This window comes from Cebus imitator, unplaced genomic scaffold, assembly GCF_001604975.1.
Source record: "Cebus imitator isolate Cc_AM_T3 unplaced genomic scaffold, Cebus_imitator-1.0 Scaffold38, whole genome shotgun sequence".
In the NCBI taxonomy this organism is placed as follows: Eukaryota; Metazoa; Chordata; class Mammalia; order Primates; family Cebidae; genus Cebus; species Cebus imitator.
In genome coordinates this window covers 9,420,089-9,432,770 of record NW_016107353.1, presented here as the reverse complement: position 1 = coordinate 9,432,770, position 12,682 = coordinate 9,420,089, and the positions used below count along the sequence as shown (strand labels likewise).

Genomic DNA, 12,682 nt, shown 5'->3' with positions numbered 1-12,682 from the left:
ACAGTGTCTTTTGAAGAGCAGAAGTTTTTAATTTTGATGAAATTTAACTTACTACTTTTTAATTTTATGGTTTATTTTTAATTTATTTTTTAATTTTATGGTTTATTTTTTTAATCTAAGAATTCTTTGCCTAACCCAAGTTCATAAAGTTTTTCTTTATGTCTTCTTTTACATAGTTTATAATTTTAGCTCTTACACTTAGGTCTGTAGTTCATTTTGAGTTAATTTTTGTGTATGATACAAGTTAAGGGTGGAGGTTAATTCTTTTTGCCTGTGCTCATCTAGTTTTTCCAGAATCACATGTTTAAAAGATTATCCTTTCTGCATTGAATTATGTTGGTAACTTTGTTAGATCATTGATTTGAGAACTTTCTTCTTTCTTAATATAAGCCTTCAATGTTATCAATGTTCCTTGAAGCACTGCTCTAGTTGCATCCCGTAAATTGTGCTTTTATTTTCATTCAATTCAAAATATTTTTCTAATTTCTTCAACTGTGGGTTATTTAAATTTTTTTTTTTTTTTTTTGGATATGGGATCTTGCACTGCTGCCTAGGCTGGAGTACAGTGACACAATTGAGTTCACTGTGGCTTCAACCTCCCAGGCTTAAGTGATCCATCCACCTCAGTCTCCCCAGTAGAGCTGGGTCCACAGGTGTATACCACCACACTTAGATTTTTTTTATTTTTTATTTTTGTAGAGATGAGGTCTTACTATGTTGCTCAGGCTGGCCATGAACTCCCGAGCTCAAGCAGTCCTGTCTCAGCCTCCCAAAGTGTTGAGATTCTAGGCATGAGCCACCATGTCCAACCACCTATGGGTTATTTAAACTTGCATTTTTTTCCCCAGTTTTTAATTTAATTAGGAAAACATAAATTGTATGATTTCAGTCCTTTTAAATTTGTTGAGGTTTGTTTTGTGGCTTTGAATATTCTTAACTCTTATCGTTAAAACATTTTTTTCATTATTATGTATCTAAAAGTAGTGATTTCCAGACTACTATTTCATATACCATTTTTACTTTTAAAAGCGTAATGAATATAGTTTACCTGTTTCTTAAGAATGATGATTTCTTTATTATGTAGTAAATTAATATTTGCTTATTTTTGCTTTTTTGCCACAAATATGCAAACTGTTCTTCCCTCTCTGTGCTTTTCACAGGCCTAAGATCTGGCAAACTTGGTGAACAGTGCGAAGCAGTTGTTCGCTTTCCCAGACTTTTTCAGAAGTATCCATTCCCTATTCTTATCAATTCCGCATTTCTAAAGTTAGCTGATGTTTTCAGAGTTGGGTAAGTCTTTTTAAAGCCTCAATATCCTGAAATACTTTGTTCATAGTTCTTGTTTTATATTGTGGTCTTTTTCTTTTTGCCTGTTAGGACTTCCACCTTGTTAGTTACCATTAGTGGACACACATGACTGTGTGAGATTTAATGATATTTAAAGCAAAAATGAGTATAATTTAGAGAATATTTATTTGAGGAACAGAATAAAATTAAGATAACCTTAATATTTTACTGTATAATTCAGGAAAATCTGTGGCTTTGTACAGATTGCTTTTGATAAGTTTTGATTTAATTTAATAATTTATTGTATAGCATGAGATGCATGTCCGTGAAGTACCTGAAACATGTAAGCACTGAATACCTACCTGTTTGCTTTTTCTCCCCCTACCGTTCCCGCTTCTGCTGCTTTCTGCCATCCTCTGTGCACTCATGTGCTCATATGTACACGGTGCCACACCTGAAGGAATAAGCCCAAGAGAAGAGAAAGACCATCTGACTTCCTGTCCTTGGTTATAATTTGAGGAGATTTAGTTCTGCTCTAGAGCTTCTCCTTGTGTCACTGCCATTTTGGTGTCTTGCAGCAAGATTATAGCATAGCTGATTGCTCATGCTTGGTGTCTAACTAAAATACAAACTTTAGGTAACTCTTTTAGTAGCGAGACAAATAATGATAAAATTGAAAAATATTTGCATGTTGCTAAAATTGAATATCACTAGTGTTGCTTTAGTCCCTAATTAAATATTACTTTCTAAAGTGACCTAATTTATTTTATTTGTTTTTTTCCTAGAAATAATTTCCTGAGGCTATGTGTTCTTAAAGTTACCCAACAAAGTGAGAAACATTTGGAGAAGATTCTAAATGTGGATGAATTTGTGAAGAGAATTTTTTCTGTGATTCATAGTAATGATCCCGTGGCAAGAGCCATCACACTCCGGTATACCGTATTATAATAATTCACTGTAAGATTATGTGAACTGTAATTATGTACAAAAAAAGCAACATATTTACATTTTTCATTTTGAATATTAGAAGTTGGTTTTGGTTTTTTGACTAAGAGTCAATGCAAAAATGTGATAACCATCGTGATCTGTAAATGCTTTTTAGTTAACATGTATATTACTGTTTTGTTTATGAATTGTTGCCTAACTTGTGTTTGAAATGCATCTCTATGTAGGTAGATGTTCTGGTCAAATAACTTGGTGGATCTTAATATAGCTTAGCCTCAGCTCATTTTGAACTTTGCCTTCCTGACCTTGTACTTAATGTTTTCTATTAGTTTTCTATAGTTTTTCTTGATTATGTGATCATTTTTAATGTGATAAATTATATTTGATCTCATTGGAGAACATCAGATAAAACCACTATAGTTTCTGTAGCTTTTTCTTTTCTTTCTTGGCATGTTTAAAAAAATTTATTTTTTAGAATTTCATTTTGTAAGCTTTATATCCAGCTTGAACCATGTTATCTTTTTGGCTCTGCTGTTTATAGAGTTATAACTATAACTTTTTATATTTTTTCCAATTCACTTTCCTAAATTTTAGGGTTCATTTCTGATCTACCCTGCCCAGACAATCTTTTTAACTAGGAAGTTCGGGATGTCACATCGTCCCTGAGTGTCCTTTTTTCCACACCAGGAATCAGTTCTTCCTTCTTGTTCAGAATTTAGTGCTTTTGTCATTTCTTTGCCTTTTGAGTGATTAAACTGTGAGTAGTATTTGATATTTTAAAGTCAGTTAATTGATTTTTATCTTTTGAAAATGATATTCAATAGATTCTATCTATCTATCTATCTATCTATCTATCTATCTATCTATCTATCTGTCAATCGATGGAGTCTCACTCTGGCACCCAGGCTGGAGGGCAGTGGCATGATCTCAGCTTATTGCAGCCTCTGCCTCCTATGGTCAAAGCAGTTCTCCTGTCTCAGGCTCCCGAGTAGCTGAGATGATAGGTACCCACCATCACACCTGGCTGATTTTTGTAGTTTTAGTAGAGATGGGGTTTCACCATGTTGGGCAGGCTGGTCTCGGACTCCTGACCTGAGGTGATCTCCCCACCTTGGCCTCCCAAAGTGTTGGGATTACAGGCGTGAGTCACTGCACCCAGCCCAGAACTTAAGATATTTTTACCCTTTACTTCAGCAAATAAGCCTATAGGAATTTTTAAAAGAAATGATTTTTTAAAGTTGGTGAATGTGTGTATATAGATGATTATAGTATCATTTTTGTAGAATGAAAAATTGAGGAAAAATCAACATGGTAATAGTTATTTGTGGACTTCTGTATAACTTTTAAAGAATAAAGTTGAGTTGTGAGTGTACATTATACTAAGGTAGAAAGATACTAAGTTTTAAAAAGTAGTCAAATAGTATCCATTTTGTCAGTTAATACTAATATATATGTTTAGGCTCAGAAAAAAATCTAGAGGAATACATACTGTTAACAGTGATTATCTTTAGTAGAGTTATTTGGTTATAGATTACAAGAGGCTTTTCCATTTTTTTGTAATGTTTGAATTGTTTTTCACAAATGTGGTTTTTTTTTTAAATATCAAAAGGCAATAGAGAAGAATGGAATTTAACTGGTGGAATGAAATTCATAAATACTTTAGAGCTAGCCTGAATATTTTGATAAGAATGTAGATTAATATTTGGTTGTTATTCATTTTGCATGTTTTCCCTTCTTTAAGTCATGACAATTGAGTCTTGCCTCAATTCTTTTTTTAAGCATTGTGGTTATCAGTAAAACCAACAATCTCTAGAAAGCGTCCAAAAACAAGGATCACTTTAAAGGAAAAAAAAATTAGATTGAAATCAGATTTTTCGACAGAAACACTTGATGCAAAAAGTATTAATGGAAAATTGAGCTAAGAATTTTATATCTAATCCAGATTTCATTTAAAAGAGTAGTGAAATAAAAATACTCTCAGGCATACAAGGCCTTAGGAGGTTTCCCATATAGGACCTGTTTTGTAAACATTCTTGGAAGAGGTACTTATTAGGAAGAGAAAAATTAAGCCGGAAGGAGTGGGAATATGTCATTAATTGTGTCAGTATCACCCTGGTCTAATCTTTTCTGTTATAATAGATTAATAGAAATTTGTTTTCTTTTGAAAAATGTATAATTTAAAAACTTTTCAAATTAAATATATATTACATGTTTAGTTTTTAGTATCTTGCTTATAGGAATAGTACTACTTATTTTTAATTGACTATAGTTCCAAGAAATAATTAGGTGATTACATGTCATGTTGGAAGGTTATTTAGGATGTTGACTTTGAAGGAGGTTGTTGTTGTAGGAAGATTGTAGGTTTTATTTACTGCAGTGTTTTGCAGATTGCTAAAATTTATGCCTTTCTGCTGAAAGGATTTTTCTAACTATTTTCTGTGGTTTATATTACAAACAATAGATTTGTTTGTAGATTTGTTTGTTTCCTTTCTAAATGTTTAATTTTATTATAACATGCGCTGTGTTTTCCAAACTTTACCTTCCACACCTTTGTGGATTCTGGTGTGATCCACAGGGGTGTCCTCGATCTCTGTTTTCCGAATCTTGAGGACATTTGAAAATCATCATACCACTGTTTACTGATGTGGAAAAAAACAGATTGGGAGGTCTTACTTTTTTACTTTGTGTATCTGCTTAATAGCGAAAATGCTGTATTTTTAATGTTTTGCTGAAATAGACTTCTTTATGCAACTTTGGAAAATTGATATTTTGATGCTTTAATAATTCAAAAGTTTCCTTTCTGGGCTGTTCGTACCTGGGATGTACTTCAAGGTGATTGTTAAAAACTTTGCTTTTTAGACAAGCCATTTTAATTTTTCTGAAATATTGAAGTATGTAAAAGTGTTTAAAATTTAAGTCACTGATTCCTAAAGTTATGCTTTATTAACTGGAGTTACTTGGAATTACCTATAAACTTTAGTTTCGATAATCAGGCTTTGTCTTGCCTCTTCTGTTTCTGACCTTGACTTTATTGTATATCCGATCTTCTTGGGTTTCTCTGTTTCTGTAGGATGTTGGGAAGTCTGGCATCAATAATTCCTGAGAGGAAGAATGCTCATCATAGTATTCGTCAGAGTTTAGATTCACATGATAATGTAGAAGTTGAAGCCGCTGTTTTTGCTGCTGCAAACTTCTCTGCACAGTCAAAGTAAGCATATGCCTTTTAATAATTTGGCTTCCCAAGAAAAGTTTTTGAAGGAATAACTGATCAATGTATGTAAACTCTAAGAGATACAGGAAAGTGTAAATGTATATTTACCAAGAAGGTTTACCTTATGTTGGGGAAAAAAGACTTAAATACTTAAAATAGAAAATGTAAGTAAAAATGTTGGCATTAATTGTAAATGAAATGGGTTTCCAGAAGGGCGAGATCAGCATAGATTAGTTGGGGAAGGCTTCGATGGGTAGCAGAAGCTTTGGTCACTGAGGAGCTTCTTCCAGACATATACATCTGTAATACTAAATTATGTACTTACTGTCTTCTGATGTTGATTTATTTTGCATTAGAGCTGTACACAGTTTGGCAAAGTTAATGACTTGAATTAAAACCAATATTAACCTATTCAGAATGTTGTGTCTTACACTGTTGTTTTACAGAACAGTATTTTTTTGGCGGGAGGATTAAATGTTGACCATGGTTTTATTACCATGTTTGATTGGCTTGTTTATCCTCTGCAAAAGAAAATATAATATCCCCTCAACTGATAGGAAAAGTAGCATTGCCTTCTGGAGTGTGTTTTGGTAATATTTGACCCAGGAAATTCACTTCCAGAATTTATTCTAAGATATCAGCAATATGTACTGATAATTATTTGTATGGATGCTAGGTGTAGTGTTAACTTGTAACAACAAAAGAAGCAGCCTAAATTTCTGCCATTGAGCTTAAATAATGATATGATCATACAATAGAATATAGTAACAGCTTAAAACGAATGTTTTTAGAAACATATTTGGAAACAGGTGTAATATAACAGGTTTGTTAAAAAAAAAAAAAATCCCTGGCCGGGCTGGGGCTGGTGGCTCATGCCTGTAATCCCAGCACTTTGGGAGGCCGAGGTGGGTGGTCCACGAGAGCAAGAGATCGAGACCATCCGGCCAACATGGTGAAACCCTATCTCTTCTAAAAATACAAAGATTAGCTGGGCGTGGTGGTGTGCACCCTGTAGTCGCAGCTACTTGGGGGGCTGAGGAAGGAGAATTGCTTGAACCCGTGAGGCAGAGGTTGCAGTGAGCCAAGATCGTGCCACTGCACTCTAGCCTGGTGAGGGAGCAAGACTCTGTCTCAAAAAAAAAAACAAAAAAAACCCAAAAAACCCTAATAGCTTATGTAATGTAACAGATTTGTTAAAAAGAAAAAATGCCCTAATTGTATTTATGCAATAGAAAAAAAGACTAGAAGGGTATATATCAAAATCTTGTCTCTGGGTGGTAAGATGGTATACAATTGTTATTTTGTTTTTGTTAATTTCCTATATTTTGCTGTGAACAAGTTTGTTTTCTAACCAGGTGAATAATAATTTTTTTTTTTTTAGCATAAAAAAATACTATTTATGGACAGGCACAGTGGCTTACGCCTGTAATCTCAGCACTTTGGGAGGCTGAGGTGGGTGGATCACGAGGTCAGGAGATTGAGACCATCTTGGCCAACGTGGTGAAACTCTGTCTCTATTAAAAATACAAAAAATTAACTGGCACTTTGGGAGGCCAAGGTGGGCAGATCACAAGGTCAAGAGATCGAGACCATCCTGGCTAACATAGTGAAACCCCATCTCTACTAAAAATATAAAAATTAGTTGGGTGGGCATGGTGGCGCGCACCTGTATTCCCCGCTACGCAGGAGGCTGAGGCAGGAGAACTGCTTGAACCCGGGAGGCGGAGGTTGCAGTGAGCTGAGATCACACCACAGCACTCCAGCCTGGCGCCTGGCGACAAAACAAGACTCTGTCTCAAAAAAAAAAAAAAAAATAGCTGGGTGTGGTGGCAGGTGCCTGTAGTCCCAGCTACTCGGGAGGCTGAGACGGGAATCGCTTGAGCCTGGGCAGCGGAGATTGCAGTAAACTGAGATCATGCCACTGCACTCCAGCTGGACGACAGAGCAAAACTCTGTCTAAAAAAAAAAAAAAGTCTTTACATACTCTTCAGCTATTTTTTTTTTTTTTTTCTGAGATGGAGTTTCAGTCTTGGCTCACCGCAACCTCCACCTCCAGGTTCAAGCGATTCTTCTGCCTCAGCCTCTTGAGTAGCTGGGATTACAGGCATCTGCCACCATGCCTAGCTAATTTTTGTATTTTTAGTAGGGACAGGGTTTCAGCACGTTGGCCAGGGTGGTCTTGAACTCCTGTCCTCAGGTGATCTGCCACCTCGGCCTCCCAAAGCACTGGAATTATGGACGTGAGCCACCATGCCCAACCCCTTCAGCTATTCTTAAGAAACCTCCAGAATTCCAGGAATTCTTATTGAAAAAGTAGATAATGCAAAGCATATAATTTTTAATTTCACAGATCAAAATTAATAGATGTAGCAGTAATTGTTGATCAGAAATATCTGAATAAGTACAGTTTCTATTCGTGCCTTTGAAAATAAGCATTTTGTTTTTCTTATTGAGAGAATCATTGGTATTGAGAGGACTTTAAAAAATTTCAGTAGCACATCTCTTAACAATTAGGGTTCATTCTGAGAAATGCATTGTTAGGCAGTTTCATCATTGTGCAAACATCGTAGAGGACACAGATCTAGATGGTATAGCCTATTACACACCTAGGTTATGTGGTGTAACGTATTGCCCTTAGGTTGTAAACCTGTTTCTGTGCTGAATAACATAGGCAATTGGAGCACAGTGGTATTTGTATATCTAAACATAGACAAGGTTCAGAAAAAATGTGGTATAAAAGATCAAAATGGTATGCCTTTATAGGGCACTTACCATTAATGGAGCTTGCAGGACTGGAATTTGCTCTGGGTGATCAGTGAGTGAGTGGTAAATGAATGTGAAAGCCTAGGACATTACTGTATACCACTGTCGACTTCCTAAACACAGTACACTTAGGTTTCACTGTATTTTTAAAGTTTTTCTTTATTCAATAATAAATTAACCTTACCTCACTATAACTTTTAACTTTTTGACTCTTTTATAATAACACTTAGCCTAAAATACAAACATATTGTATAGCTGTATAAACATAATTTCTTCATATCCTTATTCTATAAGCTTTTTTTGTTAAAATGGTGTTAAAATTAAGACAGCTGGGCACAACGTCTCACACCTGTAATTCCAGCTACTTAGGTGGCTTGGGGGGGGGGTTGCTTGAGCTCAGGAGTTCAAGACCAACATAGGCAACATAGTGAGACCCCTCAAAAAAGAAAAGACAGACGTACATACATTAACCTAGGCCTATACATAAATCAAGACATCTCTGGCCAATATGGATTTTTCATCTCTGTGGTAATCTCGAGGGTGCTGTCATATATGTGGTTTGTCATTGACCAAAACGTTGTTATGCTGCACATGACTACGTTTATTGATTAGGAGTTGTACCTAGTGAATAATTATCATCTGATTACCACTGTCAAGGTGTCAGTGCTTCATAAGCTGTCAGATTAAATATGTACTTCCAGTGGTTCCAAAACTAGTTTTCTAAATTTAGTTTCTAAATTTGTATGATAAACTTGTAATTTGCTGATAAAATTTTGTAAATGAGACTCATTTTTAGTTCAGTTTTTTTCTTGTGTTATTATGAGAAGCTAATTTTATTTTAGCTGTGTAATTATTGGTCTTGGAAAATGATTAAGACCAACTAGTAGAAGCAGCAAGATTCTTCACCTTTGGAATTTATGATTATAAACATCTAAATTAGCAGTTGATGTAGAAACAGTTTTTAATATACATGCTTCAATATGATATGCTTGTAATTTATTATATTAAAAAATACCAAATGAGTCTCTGTCACCTAGGCTGGAATGCATTGGTGCAGTCATGGCTCACTGTAGCCTCAAACTACTGGACTCAAGTGATCCTCTCACTTCAGCCTCCCAAATTGCTGGGATTACAGGTGTGAGCTACTGTGACCAGCTGACAAGATTTATATTTTTGAGATCAGTGTTCATGTCTTCTCCCAGAAATAATGACCTGGCTTGAGATCACATATCTTGGTCAGTACTGATAGATTTTTTTGTCTGGTATCTGTATTGATCAGTTTTGGATATTAAATCAGAGTAACTAGCCAAATAAGACCTTTAGAATTTATTTAATCTTGTTCTTCCCCTGTCTCCTACCGTAAACCACATCTGTCTTATTCTAAACCAGATACTTTTAAATTGCTAGTCCTTGGGTTGCAAAGCAAGAGTTAGAAGGTCAGATGCTCTCTGGGGCCAGGTGAACATTGTCAGTGAGAGCAGTGTCCCCTAGTGGCAACTGTGGTGAACTGAGCATGTCCACACCATCTAAAGGAATGGATGCCCAGTGCTAAGGTCTCAGTTTTTGACAAAGGAGAGGGGATCATCTGAGAAACCAGATTATTCTGTTTGGTCTCACTGTATTTAAATGTTGACATTAAGAATTGTTTAAATGTCATTTTAAAAAGAATTTTAAAAATATTATTACACCCAAAAAACCTGCAGTCTCCTAGTTTGCAGTTTTGTAACAGATTTTTAAATTTTAAGTTTTTATAGGAAGTCTTTAAATGGTTATTAAAGAAATATTTATTGACTATCCAACGTGTTCAGACACTTTTCTAAGTGCCAGGAATATAGGGGTGAAAAAGGTCAGGGCTTATTGTTACGTAAACCCAAAATAATTTCAGATGCTTGTTAGTGTTATGGAAAAATAACACTGTATTGTGATAATGGCCCAAGTGAGCTGCTTTAGAGCAGCGTTGGCAAAGCCCATTTGGTTGCTGGAGTTTTTGTTTTAGTTGTGTTTCTTACCACCTACCCTAACCCCAGCACCTGACCTTGGAATATTTGTTGCAGTTTGGAGTATTGCATTTTTTCTGTGCTAATTGCGTTCTGTTTCTTTTAAGTACTTAGAAAACAGAAGCAGATTTAATTTTTTGGTTTTAAAGTTTTTTCTGATCTTTTTTCCCGTAGGGATTTTGCTGTAGGAATCTGTAACAAAATCAGTGAAATGATTCAAGGTATGTATTCTTCATTTAGTATTAGGAAGTGACTTCATAAGATTTATGATAGTTGATAATACTAATTAAGTACTTATTATTTGCTAGTCACCATACATTCAAATAATATTTATTAAGTGTCTTCTGTGTGCCCAAACTGTTCTAAATGCTGAGGATACAGGATTGAGCAAAACAAAGTCCTTGTTCCCATCTGACCTACATTCTAGTCTAGGGTGGGGTGGGTGAGGATAGACAAATGTGCATATGGCATATTTGGTGCTATGGTGAAAAAGTGAAGGAAGGAGAGCCTCAAAAGTAAGTTGATAGTGGGGTGTGAGAAGGGACTTTTCTATTTTATATATATTGATCAGAGAAGGTCTCTAATGAAGTGATATTTGAGTGAGACATGAAGGAGGGAAAGGAGTGAGCCATGCAGATATAGTCCTGCATTGCTTAGCAGTGGGGATCCTTTGTGAGAAATGTATCCTTAGGCAATTTTGTTGTTTGAACTTCACAGAGTGTACTTACATAAACCTAAATGGTATAGCCTACTATACACTTAGGCTGTATGGTATAGCCTCTTGCTCCTAGGCTGTAAGCCTGTACAGCATGTAACTGTGTTGAATACCATAGGCAATTGTAACAAAATGATAAGTATTTGTATATCTGAGGTAGAAAAGGTAATGTATTGCACTGTGGTGTTACAATGACTATAGGGTCTATGAGTTACTAGGAATTTTTCAGCTCTATTATAATCATACGGGACCACCACCTATCATGTGGTCCTTCATTCATCAAGGCATAGTTATGGGGTGCATGATTGGTTTAGGGAAGACCGTTCTGTCTGAGAGAGAGTAATGCCATTATGAGCTCTGAGACTCTCTGCTAATGTACCTCCAGTGTCTTCCAGTTGCAGTTAGAATCAAATCCAGATTCTTTACCGTAGTCTACAAAGCCCTGGTTTTCCAATCTCTTTTATACCATGAGTCATGTGTATTAACCCTATTTATCTTATAACAGTCATTATGGGAGCCCAAGAGCTCCCATAAGGTTAATAAGTATGTCATATCCCTATTTATCCTTACAACAGCCATAAAAGGGAGCTCTTGGGCTACAATACTGCATGACTCTAGAGAACACCACTTTGTTTATATTCTTATAAAGAGCATTCCTTCGGAGTTTGCAACTTGGCAGCCTTGGATAGGTAATACTATAATGTTCACTTTATGGGAAAGGAAATGGAGCCACATTAAAGCTGAATAATTGGTTCATAGTTATACATCTAATATCTTGCCGTTTGGCTTTGAGGCCCATGCTTTTCACCACTATGCTATCATGCCTTTCTAAGGCATGAATTTCTCAGTGTAGTTATATTTTGCATGCACTTAAATTGTCTTTCATATTAAAATTAAAGAGAACTTGCTCACTTGCATAAATAATTAAAATCACTTAAAGACCAAGATATAGAGAATTAACTTTGTTGTGTTCCCTTTTATCCCTTTGTCTTTTTTCTTCCACCATTAGCAAAAGGGCTTTCTTGCAGAAAGGTATCCTTGTGGCATTAGAAGGAAGCAACACTTATTCATTGAGCAGGATTTTATCAATTGCCTGCTGTTATCAGACAAGATTTCAGCTGGAAACAGGTGGCACATTTGAATTAAGATAACTCAAGGAAGATATGATAAAAAAAAACATTCACAAAGCCATGGTCGGGGGTACTATAGGGGATAATGTAGTTCTTGAGCCCATGATAATTTTTACCACACCTCTTGGAGTCATGTCAGAAGGGCCACTTTGAGAAACTAACCTTCAGGAGCATGATGTGACCCTGCAGTGAGAGAAGCAAGGAATAAGTACTCTGACCTCATTCTTCTCTGCAACTTCTGCTGGACACTCCATTGGTTCAACCCAAAAAGAGGGCAGATAGCAAGGGAGTTGATGAAACCTGTACAAGTGAGCCTTCTAGGATGGTGGCATATTCTGTGTGTCTGATGGTAGTTATATGGGAACATACATAGGTAGAAATTCATTAATCTTTACACTTAAGATTTATTGTTGTTGTTGTTTTTCCATTTATTTATTTTATTGCATTTTAGGTTTTGGGGTACATGTGAAGAACATGCAAGATTGTTGCATAGGTACACATGTGGCAGTGTGGTTTGCTGCCTTCCTCCCCATCACCTACATCTGGCATCTCTCCCCTTGCTATCTCTCCGCAACTCCCCACCCCTCACCGTCCCTCGCCTGTTTCCCCCCAACTGACCCCAGTGTGTAGTGCT

General features: G+C 35.9%; 1 protein-coding gene across 3 annotated transcripts in view; it reads left to right on the top strand.

The window, feature by feature from the left end:
- INTS7 (integrator complex subunit 7) overlaps window positions 1-12,682 on the top strand; it is a 95,920-nt gene that overhangs the window by 10,033 nt on the left and 73,205 nt on the right. For all 3 annotated transcript variants that reach the window (XM_037737406.1, XM_017525596.1, XM_017525594.1), the window contains exons 2-5: window positions 1,161-1,290; window positions 2,073-2,219; window positions 5,303-5,440; window positions 10,378-10,424. In XM_037737406.1, the coding sequence (XP_037593334.1) occupies window positions 1,161-1,290; window positions 2,073-2,219; window positions 5,303-5,440; window positions 10,378-10,424 (462 nt within the window). The remainder of the gene's footprint in view (window positions 1-1,160; window positions 1,291-2,072; window positions 2,220-5,302; window positions 5,441-10,377; window positions 10,425-12,682) is intronic.